The sequence below is a fragment of the Misgurnus anguillicaudatus genome, chromosome 7 (genome assembly GCF_027580225.2).
Source record: "Misgurnus anguillicaudatus chromosome 7, ASM2758022v2, whole genome shotgun sequence".
Classification (NCBI taxonomy): domain Eukaryota; kingdom Metazoa; phylum Chordata; class Actinopteri; order Cypriniformes; family Cobitidae; genus Misgurnus; species Misgurnus anguillicaudatus.
This window is the reverse complement of record NC_073343.2, coordinates 24,394,457-24,416,452: the sequence shown is the minus strand read 5'-3', so window position 1 is coordinate 24,416,452 and position 21,996 is coordinate 24,394,457. Positions and strand designations below refer to the sequence as shown.

General features: G+C 38.1%; 3 protein-coding genes across 6 annotated transcripts in view; 2 read left to right on the top strand and 1 right to left on the bottom strand.

Moving 5' to 3' along the window:
* LOC129417324 (arf-GAP with SH3 domain, ANK repeat and PH domain-containing protein 2) overlaps window positions 1-11,290 on the top strand; it is a 106,339-nt gene extending 95,049 nt beyond the window's left edge. For both annotated transcript variants that reach the window (XM_073869631.1, XM_073869630.1), the window contains 4 exons: window positions 38-96; window positions 3,196-3,275; window positions 3,483-3,596; window positions 9,282-11,290. In XM_073869631.1, the coding sequence (XP_073725732.1) occupies window positions 38-96; window positions 3,196-3,275; window positions 3,483-3,596; window positions 9,282-9,356 (328 nt within the window). In that variant the 3' untranslated portion in view covers window positions 9,357-11,290. The remainder of the gene's footprint in view (window positions 1-37; window positions 97-3,195; window positions 3,276-3,482; window positions 3,597-9,281) is intronic.
* A 927-nt stretch (window positions 11,291-12,217) lies between these two features.
* Window positions 12,218-17,315, bottom strand: LOC129418159 (integrin beta-1-binding protein 1). 2 transcript variants are annotated; one of them, XM_055173082.2, is made up of 7 exons: window positions 17,161-17,315; window positions 16,035-16,164; window positions 15,776-15,854; window positions 15,556-15,686; window positions 15,187-15,279; window positions 13,610-13,759; window positions 12,218-12,833 (listed from the first exon to the last, which is right to left on the bottom strand). In XM_055173082.2, the coding sequence occupies exons 2-7, from the start codon at window positions 16,104-16,106 to the stop codon at window positions 12,762-12,764; spliced, it is 597 nt and encodes a 198-aa protein (XP_055029057.1). In that variant the 5' UTR covers window positions 16,107-16,164; window positions 17,161-17,315; the 3' UTR covers window positions 12,218-12,761. The 2 variants fall into 2 exon arrangements, with proteins under 2 accessions (XP_055029057.1, XP_055029058.1); XM_055173083.2 differs by lacking the exon at window positions 17,161-17,315 and adding an exon at window positions 16,722-16,969.
* A 1,233-nt stretch (window positions 17,316-18,548) lies between these two features.
* LOC129417406 (isoamyl acetate-hydrolyzing esterase 1 homolog) lies at window positions 18,549-21,940 on the top strand. Of its 2 annotated transcripts, none has more exons than XM_055172062.2 (6): window positions 18,549-18,866; window positions 18,952-18,992; window positions 19,089-19,231; window positions 19,304-19,465; window positions 21,340-21,461; window positions 21,551-21,940. In XM_055172062.2, exons 1-6 carry the CDS (start codon window positions 18,804-18,806, stop codon window positions 21,722-21,724), a joined length of 705 nt encoding a protein of 234 aa, XP_055028037.1. In that variant the 5' UTR covers window positions 18,549-18,803; the 3' UTR covers window positions 21,725-21,940. The 2 variants fall into 2 exon arrangements, with proteins under 2 accessions (XP_055028037.1, XP_055028036.1); XM_055172061.2 differs by having other exon boundaries at window positions 18,551-18,866; window positions 18,940-18,992.
* The last annotated feature ends 56 nt before the right edge of the window (window positions 21,941-21,996 follow it).

Genomic DNA, 21,996 nt, shown 5'->3' with positions numbered 1-21,996 from the left:
CACATAAAAATGTGAATTTTTATGTTGTTGGTTGCAGCGCGGAAAAGAGCCCGAACAAAAGCTTGCTGGTGCGCTCGGGATCCATCGAGAGACCAGGTACATGTCAAAAAAAGAAACATTTTAACTATCAAGTTGGTGTTTGGCTTATAAAATGTTTTCTGCATTATTGAATAGGGCTGCAACAACTTATCGACTAATCAATAATAATCGATTATGAAAATAGTGTTGAAGGAATGTCTTTATTAACTCTTTCCTCGCCATTGACGAGTTATCTCTTAAATTAAGAGAAAACATTTCCCTGCCAATAGCCCTATTCGGACAGGATTAGTTTTACAGGGGGACCTCTGAGAAAATTGTGCTTCTCAGAGGTCCTCTGTGTTTTTAATCCTGTCCGAATTGGCAATGTCTCTGTTTTTCTCTGACGACCTCCGTAAAAATTTCAGAGCAATTTACCTAATGTTTTTTGCAGAACTCAGAGGTCCTCTGAGAAATTTAATCCCGTCCGGATGCTAGTGTCTGTGTTTGCCTGCAATATCTTTTGAAAACGCGGTTCTTGTCGTGTTTTGGCCAACGTGATCTGCCATAAGGTCTTACTAACGTGCATATATTGTACTTCCTGAATCCCATTCATTCAGATATGGATTTTTTTTACATCTGGCGAAATAAAATAATTAAATCAAGAAGACGAGCTGAATATCAAACAAGTTAAGACTGGCCACTGTAATATCAGTATAAGGTAAACTCAACCTTATTTTGGTCAACTCCGGAATGGTAATGTTAATTAATAAAGATAATAAATTGTTATTAATTATTATTTCTTTGGGTTTATTATAAGCAGACAGTTATATAAAACAAATAGGTTACTTTAGTAGTATTTGTTTAAGTTATTTTGATTTGTTAAAATTAGATTAATAAATTACATTTTCTATAATAATTTTACATTTAAAGCAAAATATCAGACCTTACAAACACGCGTATCCAGAGCACGTGCTCTTCTGCAATGCCAAAATGCATGAAACAGACACTCCCATCTCTGGAATAGCCTGAGAATTTTAATGCCGTCCGAATCGGTACGTGAAATCACAGACGTCGTGGGGGCCATGTTGAAATTCAAACGTTGTTTGGAAATCGAATCCTGTCCGAATAGTGCTAATGACGAGTTTTTAAGGTAAGGTAATCTGTAATTCCGCTATTATCCACTAGATGCTGCTCTTACCCAACTAATAAAAAATTGAAAACTGATTTAATTCAGTGTTAACCTCATGTATGCTTTGATAATCATTCTGAATCTGATCTCCAACCAAATGTAGCATTTTTGAACAAACGTACCCATATTTAAGAGGTTGTAAAAAACAAATGAAGACAGGAAGAAACATGTTTTTTTTTAAGCAGATGGTCTGTTTTTTCATTTGATATGTTTATATAGACAGTTTAAAGGTGCAGTGTGTAAATTTTAGTAGCATCTAGTGGTGAGGTTGCGAATTGCAACCAACGGCTCACTTTTGAAACGCATAGAGAAGCTACGGTAGCCGCCACCGGAAAAACATGTTATCGTCGGAGACAACTTAGTAAAAAAAGTTTGTCCGTTACGGGCTTCTGTAGAAACATGGCTGCACAAAATGGCGACTTCCACGTAAGGGGACCCTCTGTGTATGTAGAAAAGGTAATAAACACATAACGGTTGTTATAAAAAGGTCTTTATACACCCCTGATAATATAGTTTTGTATATTATTTTGCATTTCTGTCAAGAGATCCTTCTAAAAATTACACACTGCACCTTTAAACGGACGCACGTGCGGTGACGCGATACGCGTCTGGTCCGAACTTCACTTCCGGTTTCAGTTTTTTTAATGGTCTGTCTAGTTGCTAAACTGAACTCTTGAACAAAAACCTTGTTGAAAATAACAAATGTTTTGGTTTACTAGGTAATCCAATTTAAAGTACTTTATTGTTATTTATTCTTAGCGGAGTTTATCGAAGTTACGTGTGGACCACGAAAGCCGCTTGTATATGTTGTTGTTGAAACCATCTATATTAAACTTTTTCCCGCCAGCGTTTTTTTTTTTTTAAAGCCAGCGCCAGCATTTTTCATGATTTTCACAAAAAGTTTAATTCCTTCCAGAAAATGTTTTTCTTTTAATGCAATATATCAAATGAAATAACAGACCCTCTGTTTAAAAAAAAGTTTAATCCTGACTTGATTAGTTTTCTTCTTATCGCCTCTCAAATCTGGGTAGGCTTCTTCAAAAACACAAAATTTTGAACAAAAAGCTGAGATAATTCCATTTTTGTGAAGGACTTTTGAAAGAGATCAGATTCAGAGCGATCCTCAAAACATACACGGACATAAAGCTGTTAGCCCTAGGGCGATACTTCCACGTTTTATAAGTATTTTCCGAGTTTTATAAGTATAATAGCGGTATTGCGGAAAGCCGGAAATACTCGTCATTGGCAGGAAAGCATTTTTTCTTAATTGAAGAGTTAACTAGTCAATGGCGGGAAAAGAGTGAAAGAAGAAAATTTTCTGTAAGGCATTAAACTTTTGTAAAAATCATAAAAATGCTGGCGGGGAAAGAGTTAAATTGATAGCTCACCCAAGAATTGGGTGTTAAATTCCTGTATAAATGTCTGTTCTTTGCTGAACACGAACGAAGACATTTGAAGAGTTTCGTTGCAAAACGAGATAAATCCATTTTTTAACATTTTTGTCAAAACATGTTTATTATTATGTTATCATGTTATTATTTTGTTTTATGGTGCTACTTAGCTGTATTTTTTAAGTTATGAAGGTTTAAATCAAAACAAACCAACTGCAGTTGCATTGAAATTAATTGGAATGCACAACCAAAAAACGAGATTTCTGAACAATTAAAAAAATGGTGGTTATCTCGTTTTGCAACGAAACTCTTCATTTGTAATCAAGTAAGAAACAGGTTTAGTTACAGTCATTGCTCAAAATTTATTTCTTTGTGTTCAGAAAATCAGAGAAATTTACACAAGGTTTGGTGAGTAAATAATGACATAATTTTCCTTCAGGCACAGCTCATACTGTTGCAGTGGGGCACTATGTGACATCACAGACCAAACTAGTTGATAATGACATTGTTTGAACACTACTTTTATTACTGAATATTGTCAATTCATCAGCCCTATTATTAAGAGGTCATTTCCTGTTTTTCTTTAATTCTGAAAAGCTAAAGAAGTTCCCGGATGTCCGCAAATCACCATTGGCCAGTCTCTGCCACCCACCCACATGTCCAGGAAAACCTACCTGGTACGTTCACCTTCAAGAAAACCTTTTTTTAATGGATAATGTCCAGTATAGCAAAGGCACCATTTAAACAAAAAGCAAATCTCTTTTCAACATTTGGTACAGTGCTTATTGTGAAAGTGAACTATGAGCAAGGCTGGACTAGCAGGGTATAACATACCAACTGACAATCTTGTGTTTCCAAATCTGATCCATGTGTGTCACGAGCAGAAGCCAAAGCGTGTGAAGGCCGTGTATAACTGTGTAGCTGATAACCCGGATGAGCTGACCTTTTCCGAGGGAGAAATCATTGTGGTAGATGGTGAGGAGGACCAGGAGTGGTGGGTGAGTATCTTCACCGGTGTACACCAAATCTTTACCTTATTAAACTGAATGCATGCAACTCCATGAGATTGGCAAACATGGGGATCATTTGGTGAACCAGATGATTCCATATTGTGGCAAAGAAATTACACAATTCGCCTTTAAAGTAGTAGTGTGTTTTTAGTGATATCTAGTGGTGAGATAGCAAATTGCAATCAACAGCTCATTCCACAGCTCACCCTAGAAATGACACAATTCGCCTTTAAAGTAGTAGTGTGTTTTTAGTGATATCTAGTGGTGAGATAGCAAATTGCAATCAACAGCTCATTCCACAGCTCACCCCTAAATTTTGAAACGCACACAGTGGCTGCAACAAGACAAACATGTCGTCGTCTGAGGTGGCGTAGGGACGAAACGCACTCTGTAGAACAGTTTGTTCATTTAGGACTACTGTAGAAACATGGCGGCGACTTCCATGGAAGGAGACCGGCAGTGTTTTTAATGTAGATAAAACGGCTCATTCTAAGGTAATAAAAACAATACAGTTCATTATGTAAGGTCTTTATACACCACTGATTATAAAGTTGCCCTTCTGACAAGAGATCCTTTTAAAAGTTACACAATGCATCTTTAAACATAAATACTGAGAGTGGGGGAACCACAGGAAAAGAGCATTTCTTTTTCATCATATTTGGGTTCATTTGGCTGTCAGCCTGGTTCAGTGTCCTTCTGGCTGAATGCAGACCAGCTGCATCTTGTTTTCCGCCAAATCTCCTTGATTTCTACTGGCTGTATTTAGTCTTTGACTCTCACAGGACGCTTTTGAGCAGCCCAGCCAAATCCCCAAAGCTCAGTCTTCCGTCTGCATGACTGCAATGCTATTTACATGTGGATGCGCTTCACTGCATCTCCAACACACTTACAGTTTTGATGTTTCTTTAATTGACAATAGCTGGAGAGCGCACTTAGTCTTTTTCTGTCCTTATAGAAAAAATATGCATGTAATATTTCCCAGACTTGAGCTGCCTTCATTTAAAAAACACTGTGTTCTGACGGATCTTATTTTTATTAAGTATGCTCATTTTCCGGCTCCCCTAGAGTTAAACATTTGATGTTTGCCGTTTTGCAGTCCATTGAGCTGATCTCTGGGTCTGGCACTACCACTTTTAGCATAGCTTAGCATAATCCATTGAATCTGATTAGACCGTTAGCATCGCGCTAAAAATAACCAAAGAGTTTTGACATTTTTCCTATTTAAAACTTGACTCTTCTGCAGCCACACTGCGCACCAAGACCGACGGAAAATTAAAAGTTGCGATTTTCTAAGCAGATATGGCTAGGAACTATACTATAGTCCCCCACTATTGAAAGTTACTAAGGGGACTATTTTAGGCACTGCGTGATATCACTACGCCTGCTGCAGCCATGTTACATCAGCAAAGTCCTTGATTATTACGCCGGAATGAGAGTATAGTTCTTAGCCGTATCTGCCTAGAAAATGACAACTTTCAATTTTCCGTCGGTCTTAGTACACGATGTAACTACAGAAAAGTCAAGTTTTAAATAGGAAAAATATCTAAACTCTTTGGTTATTTTTGAGCGCGATGCTAAATGGTCTTATCAGATTTAATGGATTATGCTAAGCTATGCTAAAAGTGGTACCGCCAGACCCAGGGATCAGCTGAATGGATTCCAGGAAGGTAAAGATCAAATGTTTAACTGTAGGGGAGCTGGAAAATAAGAATATTTTCAAAAAAAGTGGATTGTACCTTTAATGTATATATTAATGCTATTGTTTTGTCTCAAGGTGCACACCAGTATTGTTTCTTATAAGGTTTGTTTGTAAAAACTACTTACATGTCCAAATTTAACTAAAGCCTAGTCCTGGATTAATCTAAACTCTGCCCCATAAAGTATTTAAGCATACAAGTTTCTATAATCGAGGTACCCCTTAAAGCGATACTCCAACCAAATATCAAAATGACCCCATGATTACTCCCCCTCGAGCAATCCGTGATACACATGTCTATCATCTTTCGGACAAGCACATTTGGAGTTATTTTAGTAAATGTCCTTGCTTTTCCAAGCTTATAACGCTAAAAAACACAGATCAGGGAACAATGTCTGACTTTGAAGGCCAAAAAGTGGATCCATCCTTCACAAAAGTAATCCACATGGCTCCAAGGGGTTAATACAGGTCTTTTTAGGGTAGCTAGTTATTATAGTTTATAAAGTTTAAAACTTAAAGATAATTTTTTCGGTAGCACTTTATTTTGCAGTACGTGTACTTACCTTGTACATATATGGTAAATAAATTGTACTTACCGACAAATGTGTGGTGCTTACGTTTAGGTATCTACATGGTAATTAACTGGTATCATTACTGTACTTACCAGTGGTACATACTTGGTAGTTATTATGTAACTCTAGATAAGTACTGGGTAATAACAGATACATACTTATAGTGTAGGTATACTGTAGTCTCGCGTAGCCAGACCTTCAAAGTTTTTCGCTGCTTTTTCTGGACAAATCCCGCCCACGAGCTGTTTGACCGACATGTCAAACAACCAATCACAGTTTGTTTCATCTAGCGTCACGTTTCGGACTCCCCACAACAACGAGCCGGCTGGCAACAAGTCAGTTATTGAAATGACCAGCCGCAACCGATTAGCATCTAAATAAACAACATTACTCACCATAGGACAACGTTGTGCACTTCATCAACAGCCACACCAGTGAGACGCTCCCGTTAAACGTCTGTTTGAAGCATATCTCTCCACTTTTTAGCACATACAAGCAATTCAGGAGAACCAAACTTTTTGACTCCACTAACTGCCTCAAGCAAAACTCTTGGACGTCTTTTAGAGAGTCGATGTCGCAAACTTTGCATATTTTTAAGAATCCAATGTTTAACTGATCATGATAACTGCTCATTATTATCCACGTGAACACTCTCTTCACTCAATGGAACGTCAGAGCTTTATTTTCCAGGGACCGAAGCTAATCGCGACACTCGCGTCTCCTGGAAATCCGTTTTTTTTTCAACCAATCAAAGCCGACTTTAACATTCTCACAGGGTTTCCAGAAAAGTGTACGAAAAACATCAGACGTTCAGCCAACAGTTTGTGGGCGTGACGTCTGAGGCTGAGACTAGGTATACTGTAACTAACGAGAAACACTACTGTACTTACAAATACATGTACAATATAAGTATTTAGTATTTACAGGCAAGTTAGGATAAATGACATTTATAGTGTACATATATGATAACTAATATGAAACACTACTGTACTTACAAATTGTATATACACAATAAGTGTGTACTAGTGAATGTACCCAGTAGTTAATGCGTATGATAGTCAATGGTTGGGTCTCACAGTGACATGTATATGATGCTATATCTTAGGTAATAGGTCCTATGTAATAACTGTGTAAAAAGCAACACTTTATTTTACAGTCCTGTTTACATGCAGTTACCATAGACTTACTAGTGAATGTACCCAGTAGTTAATGCGTATGATAGTCAATGGTTGGGTTTGCCTCACAGTGACATGTATATGATGCTACATCTTAGGTGGTAGGTCCTATATAATAACTGTGTAAAAAGCAACATTTTATTTTACAGTCCTGTTTCCATGCAGTAACCATGGACGTACTAGTGAATGTACCCAGTAGTTAATGCGTATGATAGTCAATGGTTGGTTAAAAGGACAAAGATACTGAGTCTGAGTACCAAAATGGCACATCAGTAATGTTTGTTCTTAGTTATCATATACATATGGTATAAGTATACTTACACTTGCCTGCAGGTACCACACACTTATTGTGTATATACAATTTGTAAGTACAGTAGTGTTTCTCGTTAGTTACAGTATACATACACCATATGTGCCGTCATTAACTTACACTGGCCTACAGGTACCACACACTTATCGTGTATATACAATTTGTAAGTACAGAAGTGTTTGATATTAGTTATCATATGCACACTATAAATACCTGTCATTTACCCTAACTTGCCTGTTAATACTAAATACTTATATTGTACATTTATTTGTAAGTACACTAGTGTTTCTCGTTAGTTACAGTACACCTACACTATAAGTATGTATATGTTATTACCCAGTACTTACCTAGAGTTACATAATAACTACCAAGTATGTACTACTGGTAAGTACAGTAATGATACCAATGAATTACCATGTAGATACCTAAAAGTAAGTACCACATATTTGTCGGTAAGTACAACTTATTTACCATATATGTACAAGGTAAGTACACGTACTGTAAAATAAAGTGCAACCATTTTTCTTACAAAATCACATCGATTACACAAAAAATAACTTTTTTAACTCCTTGGAGCCGTGCGGATTACCTCTATGAACGAAGAATGCACTTTATGGGAGGTTTAAAGTCAGAAGTTGTTCTCTGATCCCTGTTTTCTACCATTATAAAGCTTGGAAAGGCAAGGACATTTAGTAAAGTAACTCCAAATGTGTTTGTCTGAGGGATGATGGACATGTGTATCTCGTATTGCTTGAGGGTCATGGGCTAATTTAGATTTTTGGCAGGAGTATCCCTTAAGATTCTCGAAAGGCAATTCTGGATGTTTTTTAGACTAACCAGTGTGAGACTTCCCGGTCTGGTCTTTGTCTAAATATGGTATGCCGATGTTGCCTAAAATAGACTTCAAATGATTGATAGTCTCACAGACGGGCTTCCAAGTTGATGAATTGTTTATAAAGTGCTTTAACATTTTTAATCCTTACTGAGGGTTGCAGAGAGCTCCTGTGATCTCAGCATGACACAACCATAGACTTCACTTATTTAAGTCTCCATCAGTGTCCATCAAAAGTTTTCTACCCTTTTTGGAACACACAATACTTGTTAATAATAAAATAAAATGGAAAAATGCATCTTTTCTGACTGAAGGAAAATCATGGCAACATTATTATCCATTATACAGGGTTCCCACACCTTAGTTAACTTCAAATTCAAGGACCTTTCAAGGACTTTCCAGGTCCAATACCCTCAAATTCAAGAACTAAATGTGGGGACACATTTCAAGTGAGAGCAAGGTTACATCGTGTTACATTTTAAGATACATTGTTACAGTTTCCTTTTGAGGGAACTCGCGCTGCGTCACTGCGGTGATACTTTGGGGACGCCTCCAGGGGTAAGTACGTCTGAATGTGTATATCAAATTCAATGGTGAGGCTTAACGACAAAGACAGGGTGACGCGGGAGCCAGGAAATATATCGCTATCTGAAATATTGCCAAAGACAGAGTTACAGGGATGCAGGAAGTATGCCAAGGAAGACGCAGCTTCTTGTTCCCTTCTCAGGAAACAACAGTTACATACGTAACCCAAGACGTTTTTATGTGTCAAACACAACTATGCAAAAAAGCATTTTGGTATGAATCAACATTCGCATACAGAAGATATAAGCATTTAAAGCGAACAGTTCAGCACGTGTGCTTAAAAAGTCTAGAATTTTTATGATAATATCCTACACAACAGGGAATATGGATTTTTTCCAGAAAAATTATTGCACAAAATAGATTCAAGCACCTTCAATGCCCTATATCTGTGTATGTATATTTTCAAAAACTTCCTTGAATTTTTTCCCCCAGATTCACAAACTTTCAAGGATTTCAAGAACCCGTGGGAACCCTGATTATAACATCTTTCTTTTGTTCTGTAGCTGGGCCACATTGAAGGAGAGCCAATGAGAAGAGGAGCATTTCCAGTCTCATTTGTACATTTCATCATGGACTGACGGTTGATGACATCACCACCCTTTCGTGCGGCATCATCCATGAGTTTCCTTCACCGGCGAGCTATTGTAGATCACTGGCCCTTACTGCTATGATCCAATGGCTTTACGGTCTCGTAACACCTAAACACAACATGCAAGTTTGGAGATTGAGGTTCATTTTTATTTGGTTTGTGGACCAGATACGATTCCATATGATGTCTGTGTTACTGTGATGCAATAAATGCACTTTTGACTTATTTGTAACAGTCACAATGGTGATGAGAAGAGCTGTTCACACTAAACTCTGAGATTTGTACACGCATCTGTCTTGTATCGGCCACATTCCATGTCTGGCATGGAATTATGGAAAAAAAGAAGGATGTATATGTTTGGCTTCGTATGTATGATTTCCAAGGACGGCATTGTAATGGTGCTAAACCAGAAATATGCTATGAGAGCGCTGTCTTGCCTTTGAGGGGAGCTTCGATCCCCTCGTTTTCACTACCTGCCCCAGCGCTGCATATATACGTAGGCCTCCTATTACTCACACCTGGGAAATGCACTGCTCGAATGAGAGAAATCAGCACAAAAGAGGATACAGAGTGACTGTATTTGTGTTGTGTTGAAGAGTTTTGTGCACCATGAGGGTCGGTGAATATTTGGTGACCTACAGGGAGATTACAGGAACTATTAAAGAGCCTCAAGTTATAGATATTTATTAGTCTGAACTGTCTTCGATTGATATTTTGATTTTGGAGAGCTATTTCATACTTCATTTAGTGTGCAGGAATATACTGAATGGACTTTTACCTTGAGAGGTATGTGTGGGTTTCATTTCTAAACCTAATCAATTATATTTAACATAATTGCCAAGAATCTTGGGGGAAGGCACCACCGTTTTTCGGTGTTTTGCTATGTTCTTGCCTCAATTTGGATGAATTGATGCATACCTGTCTTTGTTTAGTGCGTGCACTTGATCTTTGTGCAGCGCGTGGTGAATGTGTTGGCATTTGGCCTAGCGCCGTTCATTCCTTAGGATCCAAACAGGGATGAATTTAGAAGCCACCAAACACTTCCATGTTTCCCCTATTTAAAGTTGAGTAAGTATGGTGGCACAAAATAAAACTTTTGTTTGGATCCATAGGAATGAGTGGGGCTGGGCTAAATGCTAACACATTTAGGAAGCGCTGTGCAGGGATTGAGTGTACGCATTGAAGGAGGATAGGTATGTGTTGGTTCATCTAAGTTGAGGTGGGAACATGGTGAAGTGTTGAAAAACGGTGTTGTTTTCCTTTAACATGTGTGTGATGTCACCTTGAGCATCTGCAAACTGTTTTTTTTACCCATCAAAATGTTTCTAGGGTTATTTCCCTGCTTTTATCCAGATGAGTCTTCCCTCTAACAGTAATACTTCTCTCTCTCTCTTTAGTGTGTATTGTTAAATTAAAACCATTCATCATTGTCAGTCACGTTCCTTAACTTTTACTAACCGTTTCTAAGGCATTGAAATGTTTAACCGGTCAATAGAGTTATTACTGCGGCAGTAACACAGCAGAGCGTTTTATGTGACGTATGTTTGATGTGGTTGCAGAGCAACTAAATAATCTGTTATGTAACTTTTAATGAAACTAATGTTAGTACTGATGAAGTTTGGACCAGAATGACCCGTAACTCGGGCAGTGAAGGGATGTAATTATCCAGCATTGTTCAGTTGACTGTATATAAATGGCAACTGGTCGCCTTCTGTATGTGTAAATAAAAGTAGACTTTGCCTTGTGCATATTTAATTGTAAGCAGAGATGATAATGACTTATGTTTAGATGTACTGTTACAGTACAGTTTTAACTTCTGTTCACCCCCGTTTACCATAACTGTCATTGAAGGTAATATATAAATATATACATATATGTACAAACAAATGGGAAAACTGGAATTAAACAAGATCTGTACATTAATTTGTGTTTGTGTTTTTCAAGTCTTTGACGTGGAAATGTGATGTGTCTGATGGAGACTTTTTTAAGATGTCAAATAAATCTTTGGTGTCCCCAGCGTGCGTATGTGAAGTTTTAGCTCAAAATACCATATAGATAATTTATTATAACATGTTAAAATTGACACTTTGTAGGTGTGAGCAAAAATGTGGCATTTTTGGGTGTGTCCTTTAAAATGCAAATGAGCTGATCTCTGCACTAAATGTCAGTGCTGTGGTTGGATAGTGCAGATTAAGAGGCGGTATTATCCCCTTCTGACATCACAAGGGGAGCCAAATTTCAATGACCTATTTTTTTACATACTTGCAGAGAAAACTAAGTTACTGGGTTGTTCTTTTAACATTTTCTAGGTTGATAGAAGCACTGGGGACCCAATTATAGCACTTAAACATGAAAAAAGTCAGATTTTCATGATATGGCCCTTTTAAGTAATAGAATGGTGCTTGAAAACCACTGCCATCTAGTGGATAAAAGTCACATTTAATAATTAACTAATGTGTATGTTCTCATCTGCAATTCGTAGTTTTACATTTAAAGGCTGTATAAAACCTGTCAAACCTGTATACATTTTTACCTCTTCTGTACACAAAGGAAGATGTGTAATCAAGCAGGAAACAGGAGCACTATTGATTTCCATAGTAGAAAAGAAAAATATTATGGAAGTCAATGGTGCTCAAAAACTGTTTGGTTACAAACATTGCTCAAAATATCTTTTGATAAAAAGACATTTATACAGGTTTGGAACAACTTGAGGGTGAGTAAATAATGACACAATTTCATTTTTGGGTAAACTGTCCCTTTAAAAATCTGTATTCACATGCATTCAAGTGACGCTTTTATTTTGCTTTTCGGTTCACACAATTAAAATGTATTTAAATGAGAAAGTTCCACTTGATGTGATTACATTAGCACTGTTTTATTGTACCGTATTAACTGATCCGATCCCAGCTGGACCAGGACACTGGAGGATTACAGGGGAGGGGCACACTGATAAACAGCTTGATTGTCATAGTACCTGTTGCACCCCTACATAAACAAGGTGCAAAGGGTCTGTGGTTTACAGCATCATTAATAAAAAAATCCCTGTGTTACACACTAACATTACTGTACCATGCTTTGCTCAAATCCCACTAGGATCACTGATCCATAGTTACTGGTCCATGGTGAGAATTGTGCTTTGAGGTTACTGTATATGTACATTAAATAAGATTAAATTAGGTAGAAAAATAGACGTAGTCCAAACTTGCTAGCAGGACTTTTGGGTGATGTCAGGGGCGAATGCTGGGTATCGACTACTGTGTAAACATGTGATGGAGATGGTTGCCCTTTCGTGCCGAACAAGTACCGACTACTGAGAGACTGTAACATTTCTTTCACATCAGTTTAAAACAGGGCAACTTCTACCAGATTCCCACAGGTGTTTTCCGAAGCGACCTCAGGATTTTTCTGAAGCCAGAGCACAGTCAAAAGAGGATGATAAAACTTTGCAGATGGCCTGGGCTTGTTCCTGCAGAGCACAAAAGATGTAACCGTTAATAAAAGGATAAAGGACAGGCAGACACTTGACTAATGAGAACTCCGAAGTGTTACAATTAAACTGTCAGCTTGTCCCAATTAAGCTGGTCAATATATTGAACATTCATAATGAGTGCTGGTGGTATAAACAATTAAAGCAACATTAAGCCAATAGGTTTCATTAAACTATTAAACAACCATTCCTTTTCTCACAGATCTTTAAATACACCCATCGAAAAGCAGGGTCTTCCTATTGCATATATAGTGTTAAAGGGACACTCCACTTTAAAAAAAAAAAGCTCATTTTCTAGCTCCCCTAGAGTTAAACATTGGATTTTTACCGTTTTAGAATCCATTCAGCTCATCTCCGGGTCTGGCGGTACCACTTTTAGCATAGCATAGCATTAATCCATTGAATCCGATTAGACCATTAGCATTGCGCTAAAAAGTAACCAAAGAGTTCGATATTTTTCCTATTTAAAACTTGACTCTTCTGTAGCTACATTGTGTACTAAGACCGATGGAAAGTTAAAAGTTGTGATTTTCTAGGCAGATACGGCTAGGAACTATACTCTCATTCTGGCGTAATAAATCAAGGACTTTGCTGCCGTAACATGGCTGCAGGAGGCGCAATGATATTACGCAGCGCCTGAAAATAGTCCCCTTAGTAACTTTCAATGGCAGGGGACTATTTTCGGGCAGTGGGTAATATCTGATGAAATGAGTATATTTTCAAAAAAGCGGAGTGGCCCTTTAAGCACTACTTACCGCACTACTGCACTGATAAACCCAGATACTGCACTCCTGTTGTTTGGCATCAGTGGTTTTCAACGCTAGCAGGTTTTTTCCTGCACCCAGGCCATCATCATAGCAAAGCATACGGACTATCAGGTAAAGGGGATGACGGTGAAGCACATCCTGTGGGACACAGAAAACCAATATATTAGATTCTGATCATGTCACTACACTCAAATCCGTATTTCATTTGGTAATACAGTACTGTGCAAAAGTCTAATGAGCTGTCCACACGGAGATGCGTATCACTGTATACGTATAAATTTGTTATCGTATTGGCGTTTCATCCACACGGATCCGGCGTTTTGGGAGACTGAATCTGCTATTTTTTGAAACCGGGTCCTAAAGTGGATAAATCTGAAACCGACACCCTTGCGGTTTTGTCTGTACAGCCAATCTGTATATTTTGTGAAGCGAAAACGTCATCACATCACGTGTCGGAAGCGTCACAAGTAACAGCAACAACAATAACGGCGGACTACGTGATTGTGTTCGTGCTACAGAAGCTACTAAAGCCTACTAGCTTTATTACAGAAAAATCTATTGCTTCTACGTAATTGTGGTGACCAACAAGCGATAATGGACAACACCATACGTTGGTTATGCGCATGCTCAAAGTCTTCTTCTCCGTGTATAGTGTATATCTGTGGCAGAATTACAGCGCCCCATACTGGTCCGGCATATATACTACACTGCTTTCAGTCGGTTTCAGTGGTTTCGTGTTTACGGATTATTTTTTTAGAGCAAGGAAAAAAAAGATCGGATAGGGAATGCACCAGCTTCGTGTGGACATAGCCTTAAGCTGTACTATTGTATCTCTTCTTGTATGTGCCGATAGTTTTTTGTTTACACCGTTTATGGGCTTTCCCCTGTAAAAGAAAACCGTTTACGCTTATACATGAACCAACGTGTTATCAGTGTATTGAGCATAATCGGCGTCAGACTGTGCATGTAAACGCACTCATCGTTTACGTGAGTGGTCGTTGTTGGATCAAAGTAAATGAGAGTTTAGAATGTTGTTGTTGTTGTTTGTTGGTGGTTGTTGGACCAGTGTGGATTTTAGCGGCATCTAGTGGCGAGATTGCAAATTGCAACCACGGCTCAGTCCACGCTCACCCCTCTCTTACAAAACACATAGAGAAGATACATTAGCTGCCACAGGACAAGCATGTTGTCATCTGAGACAACCAAAGCTCCTTTCACACAGAGTTTCCGGAAAATACACAGAAAAAGTGACTGGGTATTTTCCGTGAATACAGTAGTTTGATTTGGGTTTGTTCACACTGACAGTCATTTTCCGGAATCTGTGTGAGCGTTCTGGTTAATCTCCATATAGACACGTGACATTAGTCAGATGTCAGAAATGCTAGCCCATCCTGTGAGGAAAAACGCACTCTGTAGATTTAGGGCTAGTGTTTAGGGTTTACTGCACCTTTAAATTAAGACAGCTAATGCATGCACTTCAGTATGGGACTAGAATAAGCCTTGCCCACCCCATGCACTTTAAAATCAAAGGTAAAGTCAAATGGGAATTAAAAACCTTAACTCACACACTGATCCAATGAGGCCACTTTAACACCGTACTTGGACACTCCCAGAATCATCTCCTCATCTCCAGGCACAAACGGCAGCTTTCCATCTTGCTTTTAAGTAAATACATGAGTTATTATCAAGGTTTTTTTTCAGTCTCAATTAAATAATAGTACCAAAGAAAGTAGTTTATGTGCCTTTTATAACAATGAAATAACGTTCATCGTCAAATACTTTTGTTTTAAATCCGCTTAATCCCAGCCTCAGGCCATTCAGAAATACTGGTTTGTTGGAAGAATCAATTTTTTTTTTTTACAAAAAACCCGTCAGATGCACTTTTGCATCTGAGCTCCTAAGCAGACTCTAAATAAAGCTTTTTAGATCCTCACCTGAGCTGCATCAATATAGTTGATGAGGTCTAAAGGTTCCTGGAGGGTTTTGCTCATCTCAAACTGCAGTTTCTCAATGGCTCCCACATACTTCACCCTGAACTCAGCACAGGTGTCAGACACAGCGTTACCTGAAGGGTTAACAAAGAGAGGAACTTTTACAGGGCCCTGTTATTAATAGACACATAATGTACGTTTCATCTACAAGTATCAAGCTAACCTGAGCTCTTGGTGGAGTCTGTGTCAAGGCTTGCGACTGTGCTTGACCTAGACAGGCCTCCCAAACTGGAATCTACTGACTGGACAGGGAAATTTAAAAAAAAAAATGGTTCTGGAATACAAGACCAGCTGAATCCCAATTTGCTTACTCCATATAAATGTCCCAAATAAATTATATTAGTACACAGTATTTTTTTTAAATGACATATGGATTCAATTTGCTTATAAAGTATGTACTTGATGACTGATGTTGAGGTCACCTTGCTTTTAGTACTGATCTCACTGCTCTGGGAGCTGCTGCTGCTGTGCCGCTTCTTGACCTTTCGAAACATCCTTCACCATGACGCCAGCGCTGCTGTTCTCCAGCTCACCAGCAGATGGCAGCAGAGTCTGAGGAGATTATCCACATCAGTACCATTTATCTAACTACTACATGCAAATATACTAGGGGAAACCAAAACTTTACAGTTTCACTGAGTAAAGCCAGAGAATGGTACGAGAATTGTGAAATGTACAAAGGCCAAATATTAAAAATTTCCCATGAAAGATTAACTTTTAGTATTAAAATGTTAATATAAGTATAGCTTAAAAAAGTGTGCTTTAAATTTTCATTTTAAAAACATTCATATTAACAGTGTCTCACTTTTGCCAATAGGAATCAACGATTATTTATAACATCATTCTGCACTTTAGCATCTTATCATTCTGTGAGGTAAACTAAACGCTATTGGCTCTTCACTGGAAATTACGTCAACGCACCAAAAAGCTGCAATTTAATTTTTCTTATAACAATCTACCTACAGCTCATGAAAAAAAATTAAAGTGAAAGCCAAATAACTGGGTAAATATTTGCACAAATGTATTTTTTGGCCTTTACTGTAGTATTACATAATTCGCTTAACTCGAAGTACAATAATAACCGTATAAAACAGTATGTGCAAACCCACCATCACGGAGCGCAGAGATCAAACTACTAAACCTTATCAAAATGTAAAGATCTACACACAAACGTTGTAACTTGCGCATGAAAAAGCATTACAGGTAAATACAGGTCTTTAAAGGGTCAAAAGCGGTAGGGACTCGTGGCTGCCCACGCCCCTGATGTCAACCTTTGAGCAACTTTCTAGGAATGGACGGAGACCCTTTAGCTCTTATCGTATCGTGCACTGCATTATATTACTATTAGACACGAGCTCACCAAACGCCCAATTATTGCGGAAAGTAACGGAAAGCCGTTGCTAGGATAAACAACACTCGCCCCCACCCACAACAACACCCCACGTCTAACTTTACTAACGTTTATTCAAGCTCAACGGCTGTTATGTATTCGTTTATTTTAACATGTTATGTGAATTTGATATTGATAGTCAAGCACGATGTGCATACCTTTATATTGAAGGCACTATGTAGCAGAGAAGGAGTGTAATGACTATTAGATCAATTCATCAAAGCGGCGCGCTCTCTCTCTCTCTCTGTTTTGGATAGACTTGCGTTGACACTTCACTTCCTGTTCAGCTCCACCCAGCACTTCTTAAAGGGGACGTACGCACTCGCGGAGGTAAAGTGTCATGTAGAGTCCTGCGGCCTGTCCACCAGTTCGCTTACTATGTTCTATACCCTAAAAGTATGTACCGTTTTGTTATGGTAATGTATATACCCATTCAAGGTTTGTAAACATTGAATGACTATCGGGTGCGCGCGCAGCATGGGGTCAAACTGTTCATACCATTTAGGCTTTCTAGTGTAATCTAACAGGGCTGAAAAATGATGACTTACCTGAAATGAAGTGGGCACTACAAACACAAGCCTCTTTGATCTTTGCATTGCCCCAGTCTGCACGTTTAATTGCTTACAGCCACAGATGTGTATTTTTTTGTTTTTGAGATTCTGCGGGAATCCCGAAAAACTTAAAGGCCAGACCTGGTGCGATTTTCAAAGCCCACAACGCAAGTAGACATTTTTGACGATACCGATTAATACGCAACTCAATCTGCTGTAATGACTTTTCTGACCCCGACATGCGCAGTGGGAATTGCCTGTGACGTGAACTGTGAATGGGGTCTATAATAGCATGCGAATTGGGACACAGGGATGAAGGAGATTTTGGGGATTTGTGTTCACACGGTTTTGTAAGACCTGCAGTGGCCTAGCAGTCTTTTTGATTTATTGAGAATAAGGCCGTTTCTCAATCCGAAGGCTGCAGCCTGCAAAGGTCGCATATGCATGCTGCATAAGTCGTTTAGACTGGTTTATTAGTTATAAATAAACCGCAAGTCAGAAGCATAATCCAACAATTGACGATTTAAAGGAATAATAGTCAACTTTATAAATGTTAATATTCTGAAATAAGACAGTCATGATGACGTATACAGCCTAGAAATGCGACCTCTGGAGGTTGCAGCCTTCGGATTGAGAAACAGCATAAGATATCAAATGCACCATAGATCGTTAAAACTGATTCTTGAATAAATATAAATAAATATATAAATAAACAAAATATAAAGATTATTCTGAAATTATTTAAAGAATATATCAAAAAGTGCTTTGTTAAAAAACTTACTGTATCTTGAATGATGATTTAAAAATCTGAAGTGACAGATTGGGATGTTTTAATATAAACATTAAGATTTTGGAGAACACTAGTTTATTCATAAAGATATACATATTATATAACTAACACATACTAAAAACCAAATAAAATCAATGATTTCATTTTAACGATTGGAGATTAATGAACTACAACTCCCAAAATGCTCAATGCACACTTTGACTGGGAGTTGTAGTTCACCGATCATAATCGATTCACACAAATGTCAGTGTAGTCCATCAACTAGTATTCGATGTATTAAAGATCAATGCACCAGCATCCATTTATGTGTTTCCTTAATACATTGATTCCAAGCGTTAAAATACTCTAAACTGCTGTACGATCATACGATACCCCTGTAGAAAGAGGAAGCGCATTGCTTGCGACTTCCTACTAGATTTCAAGTGTAAATTGGAAAACTGTCTGCTGGGTTGCGGTTACCATGTCGACACTGAAGAAAGTTGTATGGCCTCAAATTATTCTCTTCGGCGACTCAATAACACAAGTAAGATATATATTGACAGATATATATTGTGCGGTTTGTATTGTGATTCTTGCGCTGACATACATTGTTTCAGTTTTCCTTTCAGGTGAATGGATGGGGCTCTGATATTGCTCATAAACTCGCCAGGTTTGCGATGCCTTCACAACATAGCATATGTATCACTAATCACTGCATGTATATCTCAACAGCTGCTCTGATTTTGCCATTGCATTGTTTTATTAGAAAATGCGACGTGGTGAACAGGGGCTTATCAGGGTATAACACAAGATGGGCTAAAATAGTTCTGCCTCGCATCGTGCCCGCCTCCGATGCCCCTATAGCAGCCGTGACGGTCTTCTTTGGGGCAAATGATTGTGCATTAGAAGGTAAAAGCATTTCTGCACGAATTGTGCATCAGCTGAACTTCGGAGAAATAAGATGCGGGGGTTTCTTTACAGACAAAAACCCACAACAGCACGTGCCCTGCCAAGAGTACTCAGACAATTTAAAAGACATTGTCAGCCAGCTGGTGTCTGCAGGAGTATCCAAAGATAAAATCATCTTCATCACTCCACCACCACTTCAGGAAGACGCCTGGGAGAAAGAGTGCTTGCTCAAAGGTCACACACAAACATACTAACATGCAAAATGTACCTAGATCGAGGCTGTATCTCAAAACGTAAGCTTACAGTATGACGGAATACTAGTGTACTACTGCATAATACACAGTAGTATGTAGTGCAGAATACTGTATCCCACAATGCAATTAACTCAAAATCACTTAAAAGGATGGTTAATAAAAAAAGTGTGTGCTAACCAACATTTTTAAAATACCTTTTTTGGTTCTCATACAGCTTTAGAAAAACATGAGGGTGAGTTAAATTATGACAGAAAATTAATTTTGGGGTAAACTATCCTTTTAATTTACTTGGGATAATATGTCATTGAATTCATACTATCATATAAAAATGTATAATTAAAAATGCAAAATGATGGCTAGATGCCTCTTGCTGAATTAAGCTAAATGTGATGTAAATCATTTATTATGCATACCACATCACATACCATAAAAATTGTTGACAATATATAGTAGGGCTGTGACGATTAATCGCGTTTTCCTTTCAAATTATCTTTCTGAAATTGATTCTGAATCGCAAGGCGTTTCATGCACAGGTCGTGCTTGTACTACAGCGTTTTGATCAGTAGGAAGTCTTATCAACCTAAAATCATTATGAGTCCGAGTCGTTTATAACGTGCATTTAAAAAAGCAACACTCGTTAAACAAAATCATTCAAAATATTCTTTATTATCATGAAAATACCTGAAACAATTTGAAGAACAGCGATATAAAAATGCTTATAGACATTTCTTGGAATAGGGTTTGTAATGGTACTTCTTCTGCAGCAGAAATGGAGTTTCTGCACGAGAGTGCCCTCTGGTTTTTTGGATGTGCCGGCATTTCACGGCAATTCATTAAAATTCATTCACTAAGAAAACACGCATTTGCACAATTGATCGTCCCAGCCCTAATATATCGATGGTTTCAGCAGTAACAACATAAACAAATGGCTTTCGTGTAACAAACATAACTTCCGGTAAACTTTCACAACAACAGAGTAGTTTATTTCTAAATAACAAGCAAAATAAACAAGTAGATTAACTTAGTTCAAATCATAGCTTAAAACTACACTGAGCTAACGTTACGGTGTAAAATATGTACTATATAATGTGTACAATGTAGTGGTGCTCCGATAAATGCCGATATACACTAATAATACGTGGCTGATGACTATTCTGAATCGCACAGCCGATATTACGCAAAGCTATTTCATGTATTACAGCTTTTGATCAGTAAGTCCTTATCGATCTGAAATCACTGTTAGTTTGAGTCGTTTATAACATGCATTTGAAAAAGCAAAATCGTCAAACATAATCATTTTACATATTCTTTATTATCATGAAAATACCTGAAAAGGTTTGAAGAACAGCAATATAAATATATCCTTAAGCCATTTCCAGGAGCTGCGTGTCATAGCTGCACGTGTATGATTCTTTTTCTGCAAGTATATTAAGTTTCTGCACGAGAGCGCCCTCTGGCTTTCATTGAGAAGCATAGCAAGCATCATCGGCCGATATATCGGTTTACCCCTAATACAGGGTTAACTATAGATCGGCTGCCAAATCTCCCTTCACATAGCGTTGATCCATGATTGTTGTCTCTCCTCGTCTTTAGGAAACCAAAACATTTGTTATTTTCGAAGTATTTCTTTCGAGGTATTTGTTCCAGAGGTCATTTTAGCCATTAGCCAGACCATTAAACAATCAGAAGTTAAGTTCTATCCAGATGCCTAACTGCGACAACGTACGTGCATCTGATGAAACCATCTATAATAAGCCTATGGTGACCTACACTACTATTTAATTACGAACATAGCCTTGCGTGTACTGTACACATGTAGAATGTGATTTTTTTTAACTGTATTTCTTCTGTTAGGTTCAGCATTGAATCGGTTGAACTCTGTGGCTGGTCAGTATGCACAGGCCTGCGTTCAGACTGCAGGAAAGTGTGCTGTCGATGTTCTGGATCTCTGGACACTCATGCAAAAAGATGGACAGGTAACGGTCGCTCAACAGACTCCAATGTCACACAAATTGGTAAAACGTTGGTACAGTACTAGAAAAACAACAAATGCATTCTCCCTCAGGATTTCTCAGTGTACCTTTCGGACGGATTGCATCTCTCTGAGAAAGGCAACCAGTTTGTGGCAGAGCATTTATGGACACTTCTTGAAAGTCGGGTGGCAGCGTTGCCTTTTATTTTGCCCTACTGGGGGGACGTGGACCCGAAAAGCCCAGAGAGCAGTCTACTGTGTGATTAAACTCAAGAACAGCTTGGTTCTTGTAGTTTAAATTTGATTGTGTTTTGACTCAGGTTTTGTTATATAGATGTATATAGATATAAGTTTAAATTGTTCCTTGACCTAAAACAAGACCTAGTTTAACTGTTGGGTCAAACAATATCATTGGACACCAGTTCAAAGTCTACTTGGATTGATTTCTAAAATATCCAATAAAGTTTTTGATGTTTTTACAAATTTTGTAATTCGTTATTTTCTGGCTATAGAAATGCTTTTATTCAGCACAAATCCAG